Source organism: Vanessa tameamea, chromosome 17 (assembly GCF_037043105.1).
Source record: "Vanessa tameamea isolate UH-Manoa-2023 chromosome 17, ilVanTame1 primary haplotype, whole genome shotgun sequence".
NCBI lineage: Eukaryota > Metazoa > Arthropoda > Insecta > Lepidoptera > Nymphalidae > Vanessa > Vanessa tameamea.
Genome location: NC_087325.1, coordinates 7,514,833 through 7,541,532, shown reverse-complemented (window position 1 = coordinate 7,541,532; position 26,700 = coordinate 7,514,833). Strand labels below are relative to the sequence as shown.

Below are 26,700 nucleotides of genomic sequence, written 5' to 3'. Positions count from 1 at the left end.
TTACCAGCGGACAGACGATGACTAACGCGGGTACAGCCACCGCGTTACGCAGAGAACCGGTCCCGCGCAAAAATAGCCGATACATGCCTATAGTATACAGATTAAAAATTTATTGTGACATTTGCTTTGTGAATTGACGGTGATGTTTCTTTTTTTTTTTAATTAACTCTGCTGTGGATTATGTGTGATATGCTTAAAACAACAGAAGGTTTTAAATTCGTTTTAAAATTATAATTTCTCTAGGTTTCCAATTTTTTCTCGTTAAATAGAAGTCTTTTTACCTTAAAAAAGACTCAGTAATATACTTTGTTAAACAATTGTCTGTGACTAATAATAGTAATTAGACTATTACTAAAAATAGCCAAGTCTTGGTTCCTAGATACTAAATTAGGTATATAATTAAATAAAAAAAATGAAACAATAATAATCATTATACAATATTTATTATCATTGATCTACACATTGTAATGGAATACATACAAATCGTAACTATAAAAAAATATAATATTTTTTTACAACTAAATCTATATAAAATATGGCTAAATGACAGAGTCCTGTCAAATATTGGCACATGGAATATTTTTCTTACCATCACAACTTGTCAGTATAATATTTTAAAGCATATTCTGTTTAAGCGATTGTCTTATGACATTTGATATATAAACTGTATTTATATATTTGTAAAGACATAATATAGAAAAATAAAACTTTGCCATCACTATTTCGCTAGTGAAGCGAAACGGTGGTAGTTTTGGGTAATAAAATGCTGCAACGAATACAAGAAATATTTCACTTAAATTTTTACATATAATTTCATAGAGACTTCTATTATCTTTTTAATAACTTTTCCATACCAAAAGGTAAACGAATTTTCAAAGAGAAATAAAATATTAAATATCATCATTCACATAAGTCATTATTCAATTAAAACAGAAAAAATACGTATTAACTTAAAACTATTACTGTATTTACTCATTTAATCTAAATTTAGTGTTCTCGCGAACAAAACTAGAACAAAGAATCATTTTCAAAGTTTAATGAAAACGCGAAAATGATTCTCAAACATTCTGTTCGAAGGCACATATGATTTAAGGCCAAGCCAAGTAATCGTTAAAATTAAACAAATATACCCATATTTCTAAGCATTAGGAACAACCCTTATAATGTACAAAAAGCGACAGAGAATGTTATATAAAAGCCTAATATATAAATGAAAGAATTAGAATTATATTTTGAAAGCCAACATATTTTTTTGTTTATCTTCTCATCTTTTCTAAACATACTTCTTAAAGATTCTCAAAACAAACCGATCGAATATAAGGTACGTTCTACGTAGAAGATTATATTAGTAACAATATTTTAAATATTATATAAATATTATTTTACATAAAATAGATAAGCAGTTAAGCCGTTTTAATGCTAAATGCTAAATAATTACTTATTCTAATAAATTACTATTTACAAATCACCAGAATGCTTATTAATTTTGTTGATAATCGAATCTAAATGATATTTTTCAAATAACTGTATGCATTTGCTGAAATAATTTCAAATTACTTTTTTTATTCATCTGATATTATATCAACAAACCGTTTAAATACAATGATTTAGCAACATACAGTTTAATATACCCTATTATCCAATAACACTACGTTTTAAAGATGTAAGAAGTGATGTAAATTAAAATTGTTTTCATTTTTTTATTATTAAACAAAATTAAAAGTTAATGTTAAAAATGATACTTAATCAGTATCAATTTTAACACGATGTTCATTTTAACAATCATGCTACTGGACAATAGGTTGATTAAACAAAAACTTAATTTATTTTAACATTGCAAAGTCCCATTCTGGTGTCAACAATAGAAGCATAAATACTGTTTAAATTCCCAGACGTTATATGATCTCAATGGTTTTCTAGTGATCGTATTATGTTTGTATCACCATCGTATGTTCATGGTCTCCTTATTGGAATTGTAATGTGTATCTCTGTAACAAATTATTAAAAATTAATATATAAACGTAATAAAATATTTATATCTCTTTTAAACGAAGTGTTAGTCCAAATAATTAAAGTCATGTCCACAAATAATAAACCCAATGTTAACATTCAGTTGGTATGCTTGTGGATATTTTTAAATTTTAGCACGATCTTTGAATTGATCAACGACAAATTTGTCGTTCGTCTGTCACAATGCGGTCTCCTATTTATTCAATAACGAAACTATTTCAGGAACATGTGTTTAATTACATATAAAAGTATCAATTTTAACATTAAACATTGTTACGTTAAAATTGTTTCGTTAAAATGGGTTAACATTTCGTGTTCATGCTAACCAAACTTAACTCTTATTTTATATGCATAGACATGAATTAGTAACGTGTAGAACCTTACTCTATTGCGTAAGAGAGACCGTTGTTGTTGGATCGTGCTATCTCCGTCACCTCACCGCCACAAGCATTGACTACATCTACAACAATCGAAAAGAAAACATTAATAACAACATTATTTTGACACATAAGGTTGACATAAACACACCTCGGTTTTATAAGCATCAGAATATTTTTTTACAAAAATGTGTGACATTTGAGGTGATATTTATATATATTTTATTCATATACTATATTAATTAATGAATATGTCTAAGTATATAAATGATTACAATTGACATTAGATTTGAAGGTTAAAGTAGATGTTCGAGTAAAACGTGAATTTATAAAAAAATACTAATACTCATCAAGACAGACCGTTAGTTTGAAGTTAAATAGTGCAGCATAATCCCAAAAAAAGTGGGTAAAAAATTAATTTATTGTTAGTTAATTTAACTTAGGATTAAATACCGTTACCAAAACAATAATAAAGAAACACTGTAAGAAAAACATGATAATTCGTTAAAAAGTTAAACCGTTAGAACCCTAAATAAGATTACAACATCCGAGAGAGGATTGTCTTAGTTCCTATATCTTGCAACAAAGAAGCACTTTAATCCTTTTAAAATGTTGTATTCCTGTATATCTTCTTAATCTGTAAATCCTTACAAATACATTAAAATCGCAGCGCTTAACATCTGTTTATAATTAAATAAATAAAAAAATAAATAGAAAATATCGATTTTTCCATAGATAAAAAAAACTCTAGACGCAATTCAAAGACCTAGAAACCGATATACCGGGGAATCGAACCCTCGCCTATTAACAAGCCAATTTCAGTGCACTTAAATCAATATGTAAGTCAATATCATAACTTGTGAAACTTAATACTAAATGTATAAGCAAGTAATATGTATATAACACAATGTTTAAGATAAACAATACATAACCTTAAAAATATTAAGTCAAGAAATTAATCATAGTAAACGCAATTTTAAAATAAATGATTAATTACTCGATGTTTACATATCATCATCGCCTATTTATTTATAAGTGATAGTAATTAAGTCGTACAAAACATCCGTTAACTCGACTTTTTTTATTTTATTGTTAAGATGTTAATACTTTAAATGGCAGATTCGAACTTAACATGTTATGATACACAAACGAAAAGTAACTAAATTAAGTCGAAAGATTATACAGTTTACATGACATAGACTTTAGTATCATTATTTATTTAATAACATTTCGTTTTAACTACGCACCTATTCGAAATAACGAAATGGCAAACGTAGTGAGAACACGATGTATTACAGGCGACGCGAGTTAGCGCAATCGCGTATTAAATAGTAAGGACAATATACGCGACCTGTGCGGTTGATTGTACAATGTTGAACTATTCAAGTCGCATTCGATAGTGCAATTTACGTAATCGTAACAACGATCGTTCTCGCCGAATCTCGCCACGGCAACAGTTAAAGGGCGTAGGTGACAGGCGGTCCTTATACTTCCGCGCGATACAACACCGGGTGAGTTCGTGCGAACACCCCGTATGTGCGACTGTGGGAACGGAACGTTTTGTTTCTTTATACAGCGTGATTGCGAAATAAATTGCGTTGTGATTCTTGTATGCAACTGTTGTTGTATGCAACTAAATAGATAATAAGTAACACGTTTCGAGCAACCAATTCATTTTAGACGCGTATTTTATATCGACACCGCTTTTTAAAACTCACACAGTCATTTCATAGAAAAATGTGCTTGTAAATGTTTTATAGCTTATATAATGAGTATAATAATTTAAAGAAAGACTTTAATGTGATACAAATGGGACGTCCTGTATCGTGAGCGATATTTCCAAGCGCGGCTAATTAGCGTTGCCACCTCGGACGCGAACAATTGTATACAATTGTGTGCTAGCGACCAGCTGTTTTAAATCGTAATGCATTAAGCCGCATATAATTTCGATTTAAATCTAAAATGATACATACATATTGAAAAAAAAAAGACATAATTATCTATTTTAAAATGTAATAGTATACTTTTTTCATGAGTAAGCTGTATAAAAGATTTCTTTGCATAAAAACATTCAAACGATCGATATTAAAAAAAAAAACACAATTTGAAATTATCAATGAGTTGTTACTTCTCATAAATTTATTGAATCTTATTAATATGCTCAAGTAGTGAACGACCTATCTAAGCCCGATCGCACCGATGACCCACTCCGCTAACTCAGTAGAGCATCTCTCGATTTCCAATCGTTCGTAATTAAGCTAAGTAAGGACCCTTTGTTATCGATACGTCAAAGGCTAGCCTTAATTACGATTTCTGGATTCGAGCCATCGATAAATTATAGTTCAGATGTTCGTTTAATTAAGTTTGCATAAATGTCACTATTTACATAGCTTAATCGGAGTCGCTTGAAAATTCTCTTCGAATTACGCATTATAATATAATTGAAGTGCTTTAAAGCTATTTTTTATTTATAAATGCTTCAAAATTACAATTCGTTGTATTTTAAATTCAGAACGTGTTTATTATAGTAACTTATTAATAAATTATTAATCTATGTTTAATAATCTATGTTTTTATTATCTGTGACTTTTGTTGACTATGATTTTTGACGGGTATGTAATACATCGATTGTATAGTCTATGGCCACCTCGTATGTTAGTGTTTCCGCGTAAACCTTCAGGTCTCAACTGCTACATACTTATTTAGTAAAATAATCAGTAGCGGTACTCCGCCGCCATCGGCACTCACGTCTCTCTTGAGGTATTCACACGAGCTGAGCCACATCTAGTAAACATAGTCATAGTTTTTTTTTTTTTCGAATTATTAAATACATTATGTATGTAAAGGAGCATTTCAGTTGTTAATAAATGCTACGCCAATTGATACCTCACCGTAAAATATAGTAATGACTTAATTTTTAAATACTTATAATTTATTGTAGGTAGATAATTTTTAAGTGCAGAGCTAAATGATTTTAGTACTAACATGATCTTCGAATTTATAGTTCGTATCGTACCTACTCCTGACCATAAGCAGATGTAATTTTGACAATCTGCACTCGATCATCGTGGTGAAAAAACATTCTCTAAACATTCTCCTTTACAGGATAGGTGCCCACCGCCTACTACTAATAATCATGTACCTACCTACGTATGTACGGTACGCGGTACGGTTATATGAAACATAATACCCTACTAAATAACATATAAGGTTTATCATCCAAGCATTATTTAACCATTTACCGTAACCCATCGAATAGGCTTAACCACCGCAATTCGGGTTCGGCGGGTTAAGCGGCGTGCACACTGTTCCTTGTACGGCAACTGCAAATTATACGTTCACGTGTGGGGCTACCGCGTTCGCACAGTTTCGGAAGCATTAGGGGCTATTAAGCACCGTTAACACACGGGCTCGTCACGAGCTCACGACTCGCATCGTGAGCGATCTATCGACGATCTCAGTAGCGGATACGGGGCTCGGTTTTCACACGGAAACCAATGTACGCGTATATTGTCCCATTTGCGAAAGAAAGCCGTTTGAGTTCGTAATGTTCTCGATAAAGAGATCTTTTTAAATTTCGAATTCAGCCTCTGAATCTGCATTGCTGTAAATTCGATTCGACATAGCAAATTTACTTCAGGCCCTTATAAAAGATACACTGTTCAGATATTAGGTGGATTTTCAAGTTTCCAACTAGAAATTCATAATCGCTAACTAAAAGCTGTATTAATGTTTAGAAGATATTCTGAGATTTGCACTGCGACCCTGTCAACTCGTCGCTACCATTACATTGTATGTTAATTATCTGTGGGCGAGAGTGTTCTGTCACTGTCGTGTAAATACGTCTTCACTAATTGGGACAATGTCGCTTGTCGTTGACACACATGTAAACGAGTCCCTTATGTCAAAAGTTTAACGAACTCAATATGACAGATAATGCTAAGCATAAGTTTTTATAGTCCCGCTTTTTACGTTCGTCAGTAATCGACATTGTATGTAAATTATAAATTGCATGTTCGAAATGCATTAATATAGATAAGCTAATACAAATATTCGATTTAATTGCTCGGATCATTTATTATTATCAATAAATTAATTAAATGTTTATAATCTAGTTATAAAACACAAAGATCTTCTCCTTAAGGACAACATTTATTCCAAAAAAAATTATTTAAATAAGACCTCATTCTAATATACTTCTTTTTGAAATGAAAGCATTAAATATAATTGAATTTTAATAGCGTAATAAGGTATTGAATAGGCTTTGTGTAGGAACTATAAACCTTAACTCACAGTACGATGTGAAATGTTTTCATCATAAAACCTTAAGTACATCTTATATTGGTCACTGCGGTCTTTGTAACAGTAGGAACTGACGCCTGACATCTCAGTACAGGACACTAGATCAGCTCATTGCGCATGTGAAAAACTAGACCCTAATACAGAACGACAAGTGTAGCCGCGGCCTTGCATCCCGTGGTGTTCCGACCACAGATTATGTAGGCCATCTAAAATGTCTATTACGCAAAGAGGTTGAATTCTGTTAAATTTCAATTATATTAATAATTTAACTTTGATTATATATTTCGGTATTATTAAAATATATTTTAACGTTTATTCCTTTATTTAATCACATAGTTTCATTGATTGTTTTCGATATATTAGGTATATATACGTATTTGCATTAAAATATGTTTTATGTTAAGTAAATGTAAACCAAACTATACATTAAGGTACATATTTTTTTAATACTCTATTTGTTTCATTTACGACATAGATTCCCGTTCATGCCATTTTTATTTTCATTTATTGTATTTTAAATTCCTTTTTCATCCTCGATAACATAACTAACTATTTACAAATAATATACCATCATTATTGATTAACATACATTTAATATAAACTAAATAAACACACACATACAAAGATATATGTACCTAGTACTGCATATTACTTAGTTTTTAAGTAGTTTTCTCTTGTCCTCTAATGTAATTTCTCATAGAAAGAGGAGGAACACTCTATCTTAAAAATGTTAATAAAATGTGTACCTGTACGTATTTTAAGGTACTAGTCTCATTCATTTATTGAATCGGTGAGTATATCAAATAATTCGTTCAAATTGTTAAAATTAAAGATATTGTATCAATTCAAAAGAAAGTTATAATTTTAGGCAATCATTTTGAAAATCGAAACTGTGTATCGAAATGTGTACGTACAGATATAAAAATCAACTAGAATTGATGAATTTTATTAAATTAACATAAATTTTAAGTTACCTCTTAAATTGAAGTTTAAATAATATAATTTTTAAATTGTTTTGTTATCATATATCACAAATTGAACTACGGTATGAAAATCAACGAGTAAATTTTATCATGTGTATGTATTATTATATAAAATATAGATACACTTAATACGGATATAAAATGATAGGAAACTAACCTGTGCTGACGCAAATTGTCCTGCCTTTTGAAACTCTTCCCGCAGACCTCGCAGCTGAAGGACAGCTCCGGGCTCTTGTGGGTGCGTTCGTGAATCATCAGGTTGTAGGACTTCGTGAACCGACGTTGGCAATACTTGCAGACAAATTCGCACTTTGGGCGCAGTTTACGCCTAAAATCCCTGGTGTGATCTTCGTCGATTTGCATCACGGCGAACATTTTGTCTGATCTATGGTGCTCGCTACGGGCGGGGCTTGGGCGCCTGTGTAACAATGATAACTTATCAGACACGTATATCAATCAAATACGACACCTTACTGTATTGTAATAGAGCTGAAAATTATCTAACACTCGACAAAGATAAAGGTAATTCTTCATTTGTTTTAACTGAGTATTTATTTAAGGGAGGTACACACGTGTATAACATATGCGATATAAATTAAAGGTTGAATATTTGTTGATAGTTTTCTTATTATTTCTTATTAAATATTAAGATATCATAACTATTAGAGCTTTATAATTAACAAGTATAAATTTATTATCAAGACGTTGATTACTATGTTAATTACACGTATATTTATTATAATAGCTAGTAAGTTATACGCACCTTCGATTATTATATAAAGCTCGTAAATGCTTAACACTTTCACTGAAATTTGATTAAATAACACAGGGTATGAAACTCCTTTAGTTTCGATAGCAAAAATTGAAGTTAAAATTTACAAAGAGCTAATGTGACTAGAAGTGACACGGTAGACGTGCGACGTAGACCGGGTGCGTTTGGCAACTGCGCTGGCGAGAGGGTGCGGAAACTACTGATAACATTACGCGGAAGGCGCGTAGCCCCCACCATGTGCGCTCGCCTGAATGAACAGGTAGCGGGACGGTAGGCTGGTGGCTGATGCCGCATAGAGGAAATTGTTCATCAATATATAACTATCGTGTGTCGGAGATATAATAAATGTACAATAAAGGCATTAATTTAAAGGAATGTTTGGATTATTTCCTTAGCAAAACCTAAATTTAAATACATAAGAAATAATAATGTGTCGCGTAAGTATGTTCTGTAAGTGCTTTTTTTAATATTTGAATTGTAATATGGTCATTTCGTATAGGTATATAATACTTGGTGAAATTAAGTATTTCTTGCTATCCCCCAAACACTATTAACCTCGGTAAACTAAAGATAATTACAGAAACAAGCATTAAAATGGCAACGATTACAGTACAGTACACCGGTCACGGTGGGAAAGCCGCGGGTGGCTCGCGGCGCTACCGTGCGTGCGTTCCACTCACGATATTACTTATTTCGGCACCGGCGCCTGCATTGCCACCCGCTAAATTACCGTTTGCATTCGGCTTCTGTTATTACCGGTCAGTTGCGCTTTCCGTTCAATATAGGTCCGTGTAAATCATCGCTAAGATTTATAACATATAAACAAATCATTCTGGATCTTAGCGTAATAAAGAAGCTATTTTTATATTTTTAATTGCCAGTGCAAGTGGAAACAAAGCTTAAAGATTATCGCGTTGATGATCTCGGTTACAGAAATGTATTTTTAATGTGAATTCTCAGCATGACTCTATTAACGGAGCGCAGTTTTTTACCGTCTTTTGCGATAAGAATTTAATATTTAACTGTGGAATCACGAAAAGATGGCAAGCGAAAGAAGCTATGTTGTATATATTTCGACATACTTAGCTACCATTTAGGGTTAGTCTTCTGCGCCGGTACTTTTTGATAAACATCTGATAGTCACGAAGTTTCCTCTTTAGTAGCAAAATAAATGCCTCTTATGGTATGAAAGATGGTACCGAGTTTATCTCAAGTTTATTGCTCATCTTGAAGAAATTATCGTCATTCAATGTTCACAAATAGCGGGTAAGTACTACATGCTAGATTTGTTAAATCTCAAAATTTTCAAGTTAAATTTGGTCTTTTAAGTTTTTATATACTAAATGAGACTATCTTATAAAAATATTGCCTTACAAAACTGTAAATTATATTCATATTACCTAATAGGAAAAATACAATGAAAAATAAGTAATCAAGCGAGCGTATTTTTTCTAAAGTTATTACTTATCCTTGCGATTGGCGAAATGCTGTCTCATCCAGATAACATATATCTGTGTCAATTTATTTGTTTTAAAGACGCGGATCTGCGTATGAATCAAGGCACACCTTAAAGTTACGTTACGATTCTATGTATTTATGATTCATAAATAACTCGTCTTGAACTACTGACCTCAGGTTTCATAGAAGCGTATGCAATATAGGTGTATGTTAATTAAAATTAAATTAATGAATTATTAAATCAACATTAATTCAATATTTTGACGTAATAATTCGTCACGGGTAATTCAAAACTAATGAGCGATTACGCATAATAGCTTATAATTAATACTTAGGTTTATGACATCGATTTTTATAATTAAATAATATAACTTTATTAAGTGTATCCAACATGTAATAATTATTATTATTCAACATTTGTTACTTTAAAAAAATATTTAAATATTTATAATACCTACTATGAATTACATTTTAATTGGACTTGTCAAAACAAATCAAATGATTTCAAACTCGGGCGGCTGTCTAGTAGACACTGAGAAGTTCTAGTATTTATCTCCTAGCTAACGAAATCCAATCGATGTTACCAAATTATTGTAAATCATCTGAATTAAATACATTTACAAATTATTTAATAACATAGGTAAATGTTATGTAATAGATGTAGTTTCAACTTTACGTCCTAGATTCGGTTACAACTGAAACTTTAACAAATATCGGAAAATATAACTTTCACTTCACTACGACTTCGTAAATCATTTAGGTTGTTAAACATATATTATTTTGTTCGAAAAATGAGGTTTATTTTGTAAGTATACATTCGTCATACGACAACTCATGCGTCATATCGAGAGTGTGGTTAAACTGTTAACTGGAATTAACATAATTAAACAACGTCGTGTATTCGGTCGCGGATAGTAAAAAGTATATCGCGGTTAAAAATACCCAAAACACGATGTGTTTTAGCACACTAAGAATTCTATACATATTTTTACATTATCTTGATTAATTTCAAGCAAATCGTCACAAATCGTATTATAAAATTACGAAATGTTTTATCTTCACCGATGTGCTCCAATACTTTATCATGCTAAACATCTATCACTAGAACTTTTTTCAAACATAAACATGGCAATGATGCAATTCGTTCATCCAAATAATTAAAAACATTGTAAGTATAGTATCTGGCACCAATATAATCATTATAAACAGAGCTCCATAATACACCTTAATGATCACCACAAAAACTGCCACTTTAAAGTTAATTACGTTAAATTCCACAAACGAATAAGTAACTGCGTTAAACATTCAATTGTTAGCAACATAGTCTGCAAGTGTTTGTCTTACACTGCGCGATTTGTTGCTTGTTAAAACATTAATGTCTCTATGAAAAATGTTCGTAACTATCTTTATAAATAATATTGGTGAAATTATTTTGGATTCTATCTGTGATGATGATCGTAGTTCAAAATAATATTATTGTTTCTTTGTCGATGCAAGATCTCGGGATTGTTTTACACAATATTCTACTGGTTACTTAATAGGTTGTCGGCCGCGGCTTTGCTCGCGTATTAGGTATAATATACCTAAATATTAATCACTGATATTGGTCTGCAAAATTTATCTTAAGTATAATTTTTTTTTTTAGTTTCCCTTGTATGGTACATTCATGGTATTTGTTGAGGAAAACTCGTATAAGCTACAATGCGATTCTTCATAATAGTAGGAAATTAATATAAAAAAAAACTGAATGATTAATAATAATACAATCAATGATACAATAATGAGAAACTATTTACTTGGTGATAGGGCTCAGCAAGCCCATCTAAACAACAACACTTTCAGCAAATATTTTACCAACGAATGTCTTGGTGTGAATGGTGATTGAGCCAGACTAAATACAGGCACAAAGGACATAACATCTTAGTTACCAGTTATTGGCACACTAGTAGTGTAAGGAATAGTAACATTTTCGTATTGCCTAAAATAGTAAAAAAAAAATAGAACATAAGTCTTAACTTCATAAAATTAAATAACTCGTAATGTACATCATACATTTATTTATGAACTTAAATGGACAACAAAGTCAGACGATCTATCTTTACATTTTCACTTCGAGTATTGAACAATTAAAACGAGGATCAAAGCTATAAACGTAATGGCCGTTTTCATATGAACATCGTTGTTAAATTTTATCACTCGCATGTTAAAGAGAAATCGTTAATAATCACTAATTTAGTTCTATTCATAAGTTGAACAACTATTTTATTAGTCGTGGCTTTTGCATAACGTTTATGAGATTTTATTTTTCTTAACAAATTGAAAACGACGCATTTTGTTCCCACAGACAGCACTTCATTACAGATTAAACATGAGTTATGTAATTAATTATAAAACAGTTTTATTGTCATTTTATATCTTAGCATTTTAATGATTTAATTTTTTTTTAACGAGACTAATGTTTTATTTGTATTGGGTTATATTAACTTATACTGAAAACTTTAATGTTCTTTTATTTTTATAAAACGATGTACAAACGACATTTTGTTATAGAAGCTAATAAACTTTGTAGAACAAATGTAGGTACTTTACATAGTTTTTTAAAAACAATTTATGTTTAAGTCGTACTTTAAGGTGTAATGTTGTTTTTTTAATGTACCATAATTATTATACCCAAAAATGCATACAATTGTATTCATAAGAGTATTTTTTAAAATTTAATCATTATAATTATTTACTAAAAACTAAACATCTCATTATTTGATATTGGTCTTTCAAAAAGGAAATAGTTTTTTATTCTAAATTTGACATAAGACCTCGAAATATCCTAGTAAGTCTATATACTTACCTATTCCATTATCAAATCCAAAACCATCGATCACGTTAATATCCGAAACATTAAAAAGATAGATTTATTCTATTTAACAATTTGAATTACCAAGAGCGACTTAAAGAAAAAGCTGACATATTTTTTTTTATACAATTCACAAAAGAAGCATTTTACTTCCTTATTTAATATCATAAATCCACCATCAGTATAGTTATTCTTAAATCACAAACACGCAACTACAAGACCGCATTACAAGAGATTTAAAGACAGAAAGTGATATGCGACATTTACTATATTAACAATTATGACATTTAAATAATACGCATCAAATTAGCGTATCAACGTAAGATAGTTTTGAACATAGCCCTGCAGTATAGAAACATATACCACAGACCCGAGAAGAACCAAATCAATCAAAGAAGCTTCTAGCTAAAAGCTGAAAACGATCGAACGATACTGAACAACACTTGAACTCGATTCGTAACGATTTAAACATTTCAAAAGCAGTATTTATCATGTTATTGTGTCAATGCCTTTATAGTCACATCTAATACGGTCTATTACTGGGCTTTGTGGCCATTGTTCGTCTTTCACGAGACCGAATGCAAGTCAGCGTGAGTCAATTCGTATTACGGCTTTCGGCGTCGGCTTTCTAAGAATTCTTCTGTTCGATGTTATTTGTGCAATTGTCGATATATTTTTCGAAATTTGTGCATTTCATTATTTGTTAATAATGCAATTGAACTTAATAATATAAGGATACATGGAGTAGTATTGGACGTATTCGTACTAGATTTATAAGTAACTGAAAAATTATAATATATTAAGTCATTGTTGTGTCGATAATTTAATTACACATTTATAATTTATTTTATTATTATTATGTTCATTTGGCTGATTATACTTAAGTTTTATAAGTTAATATCTGGTACATATACACAATAATTACAACAATAAAAAAAGGCGCTGAAGTTCGTCCGAAAAAAAAAGCATTAATCCCATATTGTTCAACTCGTGTCTCTGTATTTCAACACGAAATTATGTTTATCATTCTGTTTGACATTTTTACGAACAATGAATCATTCGTCTCTTTCCCACCGATTAAAATCGACGAAATATAGAAAGGGATGGAATGCAATTGTTGGCTTGTCCTTTAAGTTATGAGTATAAAATGCTTGGTATGGGCTGAATCATGCTCTTATAATTACCTTGATGTGGTTTCGTTCATGAATAAATCTTTAGTAATGGTCGGTGATCCTTGTTATAGTGGCAGTTTTTAATATTAGTAAAATTGCTTGTACAAATTCACAAATCAAGTTGTTAGTGAAAATGAGGTGTTATTATAACAACAAATTAGGCTGAACGAGCACCGACTTTTGTTTAAAAAAAATAATTAAAAGATTTCGACCTATTGTTGTTGAGAGATGTATATGTTTCGTAGTAATTTAATCAAATCACGCTAATTATATTATTATTTATACTACGAGTACTTAATGTCATTTAAACCAACTTTAGACCTAACTCCTGACATATCAAGTGCACGCGGATGCATTCGCTCACAATTTGTCACTTTCTCACTCTTTTATATTCTAATGATGAAGGATAGCAAATCGATTTATCTAACCAGTCACCAGACAGAAATCAGGAGGGGGTCGACAGTATTTTTCGTGCTTTCCGCGGCACGAGTGATGGCCGACGTCCAAAATACTACTGAGAATTCTTTGAAATAAATACTTTTTACCGTCTCATTTATCCTTGATTTCAAACTGGATGAGACAGTTCGGAACTCAAGAATATATTAAATACGACTGGTAGAGAATGGTAAGTAAAAATAAACAGTCATCGTTAGTTTTCATTTAAATTAAGTAACATAAATTAGATGAAGGGAATTGTTTAAATTCCTCATAAGTCAATCATTTGGACATATTATTTACAGCGTATAATCCAAGTTATATCGATTTAAATTGAAACAGGTTCCGCAGCCAAATTATAATATACAAATGAGCGACTGAGCAGATATAACGAAACAGTTAACGTCTTGCGCGTTCCCACAGGAACGGTATGCGCGAGCTGGAACAGTGGAACGAATGGAAACGACTGTTAATTATATAAATATTGTATTCTCAACAGCTTAACAAAAAATAAAGCACGTAGGTCCATCTACTAAGATGTAGGTAAATAATATACCGATTACGATTATTATTTTGGCACAGAGTATTAAGATATTATAAAATAACATATAGGTATACTTACATATATATGGTATATTTACTAAATTTAAACATACTGCAAAACAAATATTAGCTACAGTAGGTACCTACATTGAATAACTTTCATGAAAAATCATTTACCTACCTCGTTTATAAATATTAAATTTCATTTCGTTTTACTGTTAGTTACCTACTAATCGATGTTTAAGTATTAACCTATATAGGTACCTACTTTAAATTAGGTTAGTATATCTTTTTACTTACTTTAATTCTTAAAGTTTAAAACGTATAAAATCTTATTAGGTACCTAAAAAAAATATTATTATTACACGTGATAGTGATCATTAAACATTGATAGTTATATAAAATTGTACTTAGGTATATTATTTTTTTGATAAAAGATTTATAACTTATCTACTTCCTAATAGGTAGATATACCGAAAAAAAATAAAACTATAATACCTATGAGCATGGCCTATAAGTAATTAAACCAAAAGATGCGTATGTAATAGAGCAAAAAAAGAACTTAAAAATATCAACTCCACCGTTTTACTGTGCCGACTGATATATTGGGCGCTTGCCCGTAGCCCCCGGCGAGTGCCTCCCCGTACATTTTAGCTGATTGCCTATGTTTCAACTTTTAACCGCGGTACGTACACCTATAGATATATATTATGTACTTAATTCGTACATTATTTTATGCCACGTATGTTCATTAGGTATTTATATACGAGAATTATTTTTTTAAAACTTTATAATGATTTATTTGAATCAAACAATTCGATATTAGAATATTTCTTTGAAATAATAATCTTCTAATAATCTAAATTCAAAATAAATAAAAATGTTTTTGACATTGATTCGTATAAATTTAAAAATCGAATCAAATAATAAACTGGAGGAATGAATATCTAACTAGTTATTTCAAATTCTTAATTCAGAAAAAATATTTCTATTGTTCAGTAATTAATTCTAATGACAAAAACGTCATTCGTAATACAAATTTCTTCTCGCCACCCTAACTACCTTTATATATTATGCCCTCTGGTAACATATGCGTATTTATGTACATGTGTTTACGTGTGGGTGTCGCTACTGGTTTACGCGGCGGCCAATCAAAGACGAAGGAGAAATCTTTAATAACAGTTCGTGAACTCTTTCGAATTGATTACTTGTGATTGGTCGATTTGAAAATAGAATTCGAATCGTTCAATTTAAATGTTTATTTTAAAATTATATAGGTAAGAATCTCTACTATTCGTAATCTAAACTTTGTTTGTTTTTATTAGCAATTTATAATTCATGCATTGGCTTAGGAAAAAAGACAAGAAGAACACAGATTAAAAATACTCGAAAAATACTCGAGGGTCTCAATCTCAATCTGCTCAAAGGAGGTCGGTTTATTAGAGTTCGTGACCAAACACGCATAATTAAAACATGGCTTCGCCCTAAGGGCTTTATCTCATGGTATTTAACGTTACAGCTTTGCACTCTAGTGTTTTATGATCGATGATTACAATCGATTAAACGGTGTCTCACAAAACTGACAATGATTTTTAAATGAATATACTTTTTTGGACGAAAATAATTCATTTGTAAGGAAAAATTGATATTAATAAGAATTACTTTTGATTTATTTACACGATTTCATATCTATTAAAAATCGAAAGATATGTGCGTGCACAGTGAAAAATTTTAATCCGGCTACTGTTCACCAATCAGCGTGAAGGGCGTGGCGCGTAACTCGGTAGCCGATTGGGGAAGCATTCAAAAAACGAATTCTTACTTTTTTATTTACAAACGAGTGAAGCGTGGGAGGAACTTTCAACAGCCGGAAGGTTTTTTCACGTGGGACGCTTATATAGCTTCAAAAGCTTTTTAATATACAGTTTAGCGCATAAACTGGAACAAATGTGTATGTAAATAACTACCTAATTATTTCACAAATTTTCGGAACTTTCTAAGTTGTATATGGTAATGCTTTAGTTTACATTTCTATTAGAGAAAAACTTATACGTTATAATGAAACAAAAAAAAATAGTTCAATACGTACCTACTTAGGTAAGTACTTATTGAACTTTAATTTTTTAAATTTTTTATTCAAATAAGTAGTAGGTAGATACCTAAACATTTACAAATATCTACAGAAAACAATATTAACAAAAGCGTTCCTATTTCATTCGCTTAGAAATAAGATCAACAAAAGTCTCAATCGCATAGAAAAAATCTACGGGCAAACATTACACACTTCTAAATCTGACCACAAACAGGCCACATCTAAGCATCGAAATCACTATGTCTATAAAAAAGTCAGGTATAGTCACCTGTGGCGCTATGGGATGTGTTAGACGAAAGCGCCGGTGTGAACTGGCCTTAACAAACATCTCTCAATGGACGTAAAACATGTTGAATGAGCGTGCTAAGTGCTTAATATCAGGTAAATGAATAGATCGTTTAAATACATGGTTAGTTTGGACCATCAACGCTAATTCCACAACCACAAACTATAAAAAGTTATAAGCAATATGGCAAATACCCTCAATTTCAAACCATGTTGAATTGAGTAAAATCGTGTTACGTTAAAAAGATTTTTTTTTTCTATTTTTATTCGACATTTGTAAATTAAATACTTATCAATATTTAATGTTTATCGTCGTTTTTTCACTCTGAGTATGAAAATGCGGAAATATTAAGGTTTTTAAAGTAACACATATCTTGCATCTTAAATAAATTAAATATATATCCCCAAAAACCATCCTACGTCGTATGTCATCATAATTAAGAAGGTACTTATAGATTAGCGTCAAATGATCCAAACTCATAAACTATATAATTGCGGGAACCTGTCTATTCTTATCAACACTTAATCGATATCTATCTAATAAAATAAATAAATAAAATTTCTTCAGTTTGTGTTTGTTTTGGTTATATCAAAATACTGATTAAATTGTCTCCTTATGAATCAACAATATTACACAAAAAAAGTAAACTTAAAAAATATTTAAATTTAAAATTGTTCGTAATACATGTATTGCTGTATCGCATCTGTACCTTTGCAATACAAATATAATCAAACATGTATGCATTATCTTCAGAACACAATCGTATCAATTCACGGTCGCGTTTACGTATACCATAAAAACCTAATGATATGTGATAAGGCCAGTGTTACTTAGGTAAGTGGTTTTATTGTTTGCAGAAAAGTTTATCGTTGAACAAAGTAATCAGGTGGCGGTGTATTCAAAGAGCTCGTACTAGGCAATGGCCCGTGCACAAACAAAGCGATAGCACCAAATGCAGATAAAGATTTAAAAAGGATATGTTCACTCAAATTGCGCAGCTTTTTGTATTTTTTGCATAATGTGATTGTTTTGCACAGATAATATAATCGGTTTTGGTTAAATATGTTCGAGGAATACACACCGACCAAGAAGGAATGATAAAATGTTAAGAAATACAATAGACACAACAAGTAAGATATCCTTTTACTAAATTGTAGTTCATGATTGTACAATTAATTTCGATAGTATGGTTGTCAATGCAAAATATAAAAAATAAAGATATTTTTTACTCCGATTGGTAGATATGTTATACAAGAATAGGATGCAATATAATTTTTATTTTTATATAGGTCTCAATAACTTCTCTAATTAGGTATATCGACGAAACTTGACCATTGGGCAGTCTTGTTATTTAAACGAAGAAATTAAATGTAATTGAGGAGATTTTTGCTTCTAACGGTACATTTGGTTTATAATACTTAGAAAGAAAATCATAATAAGTTTAAAATGTAAAATCTAGTAATTTTTTTTATCGATTTTTATAATGATATCTCCATCGCTTTTTGTGTCCGTAGGTGTACATTTCGAATGTTTATTCGATTGTTGTTGTGCTTGCTTCCGATTAATTGGAAGTTTAGTTAAAACCCTATGAGAATTATGAAAATAAACCATTCGAAGCTTATAACAGGAATGGAAACTTCAAACATTATTTGTTAATATTTAACACATCCAAGAAAGGAATTCGTTTATCTATTGTGGTCGGAGTCAGATAAGAGCTGCCCAAATTCGTCAGACTATTGTCTTTTATCTAATACAAACAAAAGTTTCCTGCCATATTCTCGCGACTGACAAATTATGTGTTAAGAGGATGCTATGTACAAATAAAGTATATTATTTACATATGATTGTTTGATCTCGTATTTGTTTCCTGTATGGTAAATATATTGACGACGTGTTCAATAGTGACGTTTTAAAATAACACGTAGGTACCTATGTACTTACAATTGTTAACTAAGAATTTCGAGTACCTACTTGGATTTGAACTGAAAGTGGTAGGCTTGACTACATACCCGGACAAACTACATCGAATTTTTATTATTATTATGTTTGTTATTAATAACTAAATGTATTAATGATTGACATATAGGTGCTTATTCCGATAAGAATAAATTAAGCAATAATTTTAAAATTTAATTTATTTTAGAGGAAATAGCCATATTTAACATATTAACGGTTACCTACGAATACTTTATAACTAACTTGTATCCAGCGAAATGTCCATCAGACCGATCTGGGACAGGGGTACAATTTTCAACGGAGACCATGGTGACAGAGGAGATGCACTCATGATTCCTTCATAATTCGATTGGAAAGCAAACCGGATAGAGTTCAGGCACAGGACCAATGGCTTTCTGCCAACTTACAAACTACGAGAATTTTTAGACATAAAACCTTTTTCGCCCGGCCTGGGGCTCTGACCCAGGACAAGATCTCGAGATCGGCTTTTATATGGCTTAATATAATAGCCACTACACCAATGAAGCAGTTTAGTAATTTAACAAATGGAATATTATGAGTAATAACTGAAGCATACCGAGATAATAAATTAAAAAATATATCGTAAGGTCGATATGGACTTCTGTTGTAAGTAACATACCTACTTACAATACATACCTATATTAGATAATGGTAAATAGCATTTATATGAAGTATCGTCTGTTCTGGTGGACTATAATCAATATTCTGTCCTCGTTCAATGTTTAAACATCGTTCGAAAATTAATGGATGCAACATCGGTCGATTCGGTCGGCGTTATGACAAAAGCGTTTCTGACCATAAATAATCATTGTCTTGGATATTATTCCACCCCGTGGCTCATAAACTCGACGTTGTGTGTTAATATGGGGAATAGCTTGTTCTACACGGCCAACAGATAAAAACATTAAATTAAAATTATCCTAACAAAAACGAATAGGTAGGTACATCTTCTAATGATTATTACTGCCTACTTCTAATGTTTGCAATTAATTTTTGAAAATTGATTTGATTGCTTTCTTGGATTTGCTGTCATTTAAAAAAACCGATCGATTCATAAACATTCTTTGACAAAGCAAAAGTACTTGTACATATCTTATTTTTAAAAACTTAAACTGCACACGTTTCGAAAATAAAATCTGAGGGGCATGGTATATTACATTCGATTATTACTGGTCGCGTATGTGACATTTGTCTTTTTAGTCTGTGGTACGAGTTCGTTCGGCAAAGTTAAAAGAAAGTGGCGCGCAGTACGCCCCGTCGCGCGTCCTCGACATTCCAAAAATATTCCAACACAATTTCAAATTTTAAACTTCGAACGTTTGTTTTTTAAAATGCAAATTTTCATTTCCCCGTTGTGTTTTGAACAAACATTTCAGAAAACACATGTAACAGTTTAAAAACTGTCGTTCTAATTGAAATAAATACGTATGGTTAAATCAATTTTACTTATCCCTTTATTAATTTAAATTCAAAACAAATAATCATAAAATAAATCACTATGCTTTGCAAAACGTTCATGTCAAAAACTTTGCAATAAAAAAAGCGGTTTGGAATCATTTAGCACATAATTTGCGTTCTAAAAGTGAATTGGCAACAAGCGGTATAATCGCATGCTACTGAGTTACGCTCATATTATAAGAGCTCGACACCAACTTTTATCAGTATTCGTTACCTATATTATACCCATTTCTTAATATTGTGATATTTATTTTTATCGCGGTGTACAATATATATATATTATATATATATTATATATATATATTTTTTTTAAATGATATATTTTTGATGTTTTCATAATATTTACCTATTTTTTTAATTATTAATTGAAATATCGAAAAATCAAAGCGTTTAATGTTTTTCTTTATTAAACTATTAATATTTCAGGAAAATAAGTATTTCCGAAGTTTTATTTACGAGTATACCTTCCTACCTACTCAGACTTTTGTGATTTTTACTCTTGCATATTCAATCTATCGTTTGTTAAAAAAAAATCACACATTCAGCCTATAATAAGCGTATAAATGTTATCATTTACGAAAAAACATTCTTAAAATTAGCTGACTCTCAGCCTATAAAGGCCACTCAGTAATTACGAATGTATGTTATTCAGCCTTCGGCATTGTATAAGCATGTGAATTAGTCTGACATTAAAGGCATAAAGTAATTTTCCTTATTGTTAATTCTTATTTTTGTGTACGAATAAAACACCCAGCAAATTGATTATAAATAATCGGTATTTTTTATTCGCCATGTAGGAACCACCGTGACTAAAAATGAATACTCGATTTTTTAAAGTAAGTATGTATCTGTTTTTTGTAACGTTAACAAAGGTACGACACTTCGTGTTTTTAATCTATTACTCGCTCAAATTAGAATAATATTGACTTTTTTTATAGATAAATGGGTATTTAATATTTTTTAATTCTTAATTAATTTTCGTTATTCAAAATGTTTTTATGCATTTTTAATTGTCATTCTATTTAATATATCATACAAATATTTGGCGGCAAAAGGCTCAAAAGATAACGTCGAACACATCTGACGTATTTTTTTTTAATCTCATGGGAACCAAGAAAATATCGTCTAAAGTCTAATGATGCGTGCACTTAAAATCATTCATAAACAACAATACAAATCGGACAATCCCAAAATGTCTAATAACGCTAGGGCAACGTTTTTAAGAAACCATTGTTAAATAAACCATAAATCGTTATAAAATGGTTGCGATCAGACACTCAATGGTGCTCAAGTTGGGTGCTCGTGACTAAAAAAAAATATAAGTTTTGTAATAATTTTTTTCAAGCGCCGAGGCGCTAAGCACCATTTGCATGATAATATAGTCGGCTCTATTCAAATAAAGAAAATATTGGATATTTTTAATCATCCCCAATCCTTCAGAATCTAACTCAAACACAATCTTATAATCAATTTTAAATATCGAATCCAAATTATATTTACAATTCAAATAAAATTACCTTTAACGTCGATATTCCGACATACATACGAACTAAATTAACGGATATGACAAATTTTACACCTACTGTTCTATTAGATAATATTTGCATAAAATCGTAAATGCTAATAAGAATGTTTGGTTATTATTCATACGGACGAAACTTGAATGATTGTGGTTCACACCTTATTGCTTGCTTGTTAATTCATTATTTATCGTGTATAAATAAAAATAAAAAATCTATCAAGAAAATAATATAAAAATTTCGACTTACAATTCGAGACGAATACGTTACTTGTGACGAACATAACACTTATCAAAATATACATTTGCAATACCAATCGTTTTCTCCCTTAATCGCTTCGTCGGATCTTATGGATTTTATGTAGTATGTATCTCATAAGGCGGAGGCTGTTGGTGCTCAACTCTTATGTTCGCAATCGACAGTACGCAATTAAAGAGAGCTTCGATTAGATTGAGAATAAGAAAGAAGGCGATAGAGTACTCACTGTGATCGGGCGCTAACAGCGGCGTTTATTGCTGATTAATGTTTATTTTTACGTATAAATTAGTCGGCTGCGCGGCGTAGACTGCTCGAGTGCAGTAAAAAACAGTAATTTATTAGTGGCGACTTCTCGTGTTGGCACGGGCTTAACGAGTGTGTGGCGTGCGGTGCGGTGGTAAGAAAAAACTGGCTCGCTTGGTACGTAGCTCGAGCAGCAGTGGCCTGAGGAAGAATAACCCCAGGAGTCGATGGGAGCTGCCACCGCTTCCGAACGCACCCCGCGCCCCGCACCTCGTACCGCCCGCTCGATACAGATCACGCATTCTACGAATACCTTTAGCCACGGCGCTGGCGATCACCTGCCATCTTTTTCTCTCTTTTGCCGTTGCTGTTGCGTTGGAAGACCACGATTATGCGGGATGAAGGGGGTCTAATGAACGTTTTACACCGAACGACGCTTCCTAAGTTCACCGAGTAAAGGTCACACGGGCTAAGCGAGCCGGACGACGCAGCGTGAGCGTAGAACTCGACCGCGCCGAAGTAGCTGCGCGTGCGCAACACCGGCAGCGCCCACATGACCGGCCGTTTAACTGCGCGCGCTCCTCGCGAAACGCTATCCGTCTCGCTCTCGCCTGCTCAAGCAAATCGCCTCTCGCTCGCGCACATCGACGTGGAAAAATGTATCTAGTTCTGTGGAGGCGACGCGGATTGCAGTAGCAGTTAAAGGTTTTTTTCGTTTTAATAAATTTGTGGTTGTTCGTCTCGCTTAGGCGCGCGCCCGGGGCGTCATGAAGCGAGAAGGTAGATTGCCACCGAGTTACGCCTTCCGCGCGTTCTCGTTATTATGTAGGTTGCCCGCGCATTAGAGCCTCCGTGTATTGCGCCTGCGCATGTATAAAATATAATAATGTAGTAAATACGTCGCTTGTTTGCGGTGAAGCCGGTTATTTATGTGCGCCCGCGGCTACCGCGCTACGCGCCGCCTCTTACGATTTACTTCTCACTCGATATTCATCAATCATACCTAAAAGGGTTGTGTATATAAGAACCGATAGGGATAAAAATGTTATTATTTAATATTGAAGGGCTTATACAAATTAATAATTTAATTTATTTATTACGTCATTTTTAACGCAGCCAACGACCTTATTTTTATAAAATAAGATACTTACTAAATTCAGATCTAGAAACTACCAACTATTAGAATGTTTCAGAAATTAAATTAATTTACAATTTAAGTAAATATATTAGGTACTGAAAATTACATAAAAATATTTATTTACAAACAATCTTTATTGTAAATGTTTTTCAAATTAACTTTTATCTCAGTAATTAAAAAAAACAAGTAGACTACGTAGAAAACTACATAGAAAAAAAATCTTTTATGTTCCCAATCAAAAGGCAACTACAAATCGAACATAACGGTACCACGCGACACGCATGACACATCCAGTGAGACAAAATTAAACAAACAAAGGAGGTTTTTCCAAAAAAAAAGGTCTTACAAATCTTCCATTTAGAAACATCACTATTAACTTCTAATCAAGCGTGGACGGTGACAAAACGCGACAATGACCAAAAACATCAAAACATATTAAGGGATTTATTGTTTACGAAATTGGAATTCATTATACGAAACTACGGGAAGCTTATAGACTCATTGTCCTATATTATGGACTGCGAAGTGTCACTGCGCACGAGTATAGACAATGCTGTCGCTCAAAAACACAATGTTTGCTCACAATGACCAGAAACAATCGGCAACTTTTATGGCAACACAAAAAGACATCAGAGATGCTTTTGTTGACAGAATGAATGCCAATTTCGACCACACCGAGTCGATGTGCGTTGCTAATTTCCTAATTCAAATTCCTTCGAACGATATGGAATTGTAATTTAAAATTTATGATTACATTCCGAGGGTTTGTAGTCGTGCACAAAATATTTTTGAAACGAGTCATTATTTTTCCTATGATCGAAAAAATATTTGAAGTCGGTAATGAAATTTGCTGTATTGTCTGTTTTATTTATTCGTACAAAAAAAAAAAATATCTAGCGTGCTACCGGCACCATAAAAGCGAATTGTATCTTCACTGAGATCGTCTGTATACCTTATAAAGCATAGCAGAGCTTGCTAGCCGAACCTCTTCTAAAAATAATGTTTTCGCTCATCATTAACTCCACAATGCGCCGCGATCGCTTCGTGCTTTGTCTTTTTAGTCGGTGACGCAATTCATACCGAAACGGAACAATAAAATAAAGTACCCCATCAGACGATTATAAAACTTACACTTAAAGTTTTAGAGTAGCAACTTTCTTGTACACGACAACTGTTGATCTCAGAAAGAATTGTCCGTTGACAACAGAGACATCGGTGCTATTCTTTTTTGAATATCGATTGTAAAAAGCATTCTCATGATGCTGTGAGAACTTTCGAGCCGAGAGTACAGTCGCGTCTTAAATTCTTTAGCCTATTCAAAGCATTCTATCAGCCGTCTTTGTGTCAATATTTCAGCTTTGGAGTTACTAGTTAGCTTGTCAAACAGTCGTAGTTAATTTCGAACGCGAAGGTACAATGCGGATCGGTAGAAGTATAAGAGATTATCAGATATTTTCCCGTCGGCTCAGTGTATGACAATATAAATTGAGTTGAAGCCTTGTAAGAATATAATGGGTGGTTAACTGTTGTTAGATCGCCTGATTGGGATAAGAAATATAAATTATAATAAATAATTTATGCTATAAAATACTAAGTTAAAACAAAATTAAAACGAGATAAGGTTATAAAGTGACATCGCTCTTTAAAAAAGTATAATAAAGACTTAGGCATAAAATTAATTTAAGAAATACATATTCAAAGGATTCCTCTTAAACCGAAGACGCTGATGCACATATAAAAATATGCACAAGAGATACATCTTAATAAAAACAAAATTCAATTATTGATATACCCAAAAATGAATAATAAAATATTATTCTTAAGAAATCTCTATCGTATTAAAATCAATTAAAAAGAATATGGTATTTCGATGCAAATATTTTCGAATGATTAATGCTACTAATCTGCAATCTGCCACTGAATTCCACGCTACATTCCATGGAAGAGGTTTTACGCATAACCAGTAAATTATACGACGGTATCGCCTTTTATAATCTTGTAGTTGCTAATTTATAATATCGTGCTCAAATCTCATAAAAAAAAATTGTTTTCAATTTCAATTAGCACACAAAAACATTTTAATTAAAAGCTTAATAAAACAGAACGCTTACCCATTTGTACCGTTTTGCTATCAGCTGCCGTCGAAAAAAAAATAATATTACCACACGACCGTCGAAGGCCCCGCGTTAAAATAAAAATTCTCTAAAACGGATAAATGAGACCGAACAATATCAGCGCTGCGACACAACTGCTTGTAAAAGAAATCAGGAAAGTATGATAGAGATTTTTTTAGCTTTAAATATGTGAATTTACAGGACCGAACCGATTCGGACTGATACAAAAAAAGACATCGACAGATGACATTCGGCCGCCGAATAATTGTGTTTTACAAACGGAGCGAATAATAAATAATTCAATTTTGCGGTCCGGCGATTAAATTACAGCCTTTATCCATTCCGTATGATGCAGGCGACAATAAAAATGCAAATGACGACCAACGATGCTGTTATTTACGGTGTTGAGACATTGAAACAATCGACTGTCCGGCTGCTGCCATTCTTTTTATTTCATACATGTTTTTAGCCGCGGGTCCGTTCGTGATTTGTAACGAATTATTATTTTTTAGGTTCTTATATAAAATATCGATTTAATTTGCTACATATAGGATACGTCGTTCTACTTCTGAGTCTTGAAAATTCGACAGTTATTAATAACATTATATTACAGGCTGGAGACGTCAAACGTATGGCTTTTAACGTATTTAAGATTTTTACTTTGCTTGAATATTAAGACATTCGAGTCGTATATCATCATTGATAAATACT

General features: G+C 31.9%; 1 protein-coding gene across 3 annotated transcripts; it reads right to left on the bottom strand.

Moving 5' to 3' along the window:
* Positions 1–426: 426 nt before the first annotated feature.
* On the bottom strand, positions 427–26,218 carry LOC113400472 (protein drumstick). 3 transcript variants are annotated; one of them, XM_026640038.2, is made up of 4 exons: positions 25,987–26,218; positions 7,830–8,090; positions 2,395–2,470; positions 427–1,988 (listed from the first exon to the last, which is right to left on the bottom strand). In XM_026640038.2, the coding sequence occupies exons 2-3, from the start codon at positions 8,045–8,047 to the stop codon at positions 2,446–2,448; spliced, it is 243 nt and encodes an 80-aa protein (XP_026495823.1). In that variant the 5' UTR covers positions 8,048–8,090; positions 25,987–26,218; the 3' UTR covers positions 427–1,988; positions 2,395–2,445. The 3 variants fall into 3 exon arrangements, with proteins under 3 accessions (XP_026495823.1, XP_026495824.1, XP_026495822.1); XM_026640039.2 differs by lacking the exon at positions 25,987–26,218 and adding an exon at positions 23,051–23,293; XM_026640037.2 differs by lacking the exon at positions 25,987–26,218 and adding an exon at positions 22,721–22,981.
* Between the last annotated feature and the right edge of the window lie 482 nt (positions 26,219–26,700).

Coding starts and splice junctions, on each gene's coding strand:
- LOC113400472 (XM_026640038.2), bottom strand. CDS start 8,047: ATGTTCGCCGTGATGCAAATCGACGAAGATCACACCAGGGATTTTAGG. Junction 2,471..7,829: donor GACAATTTGCGTCAGCACAG/GTTAGTTTCCTA, acceptor CGATTGTTGTAG/ATGTAGTCAATGCTTGTGGC.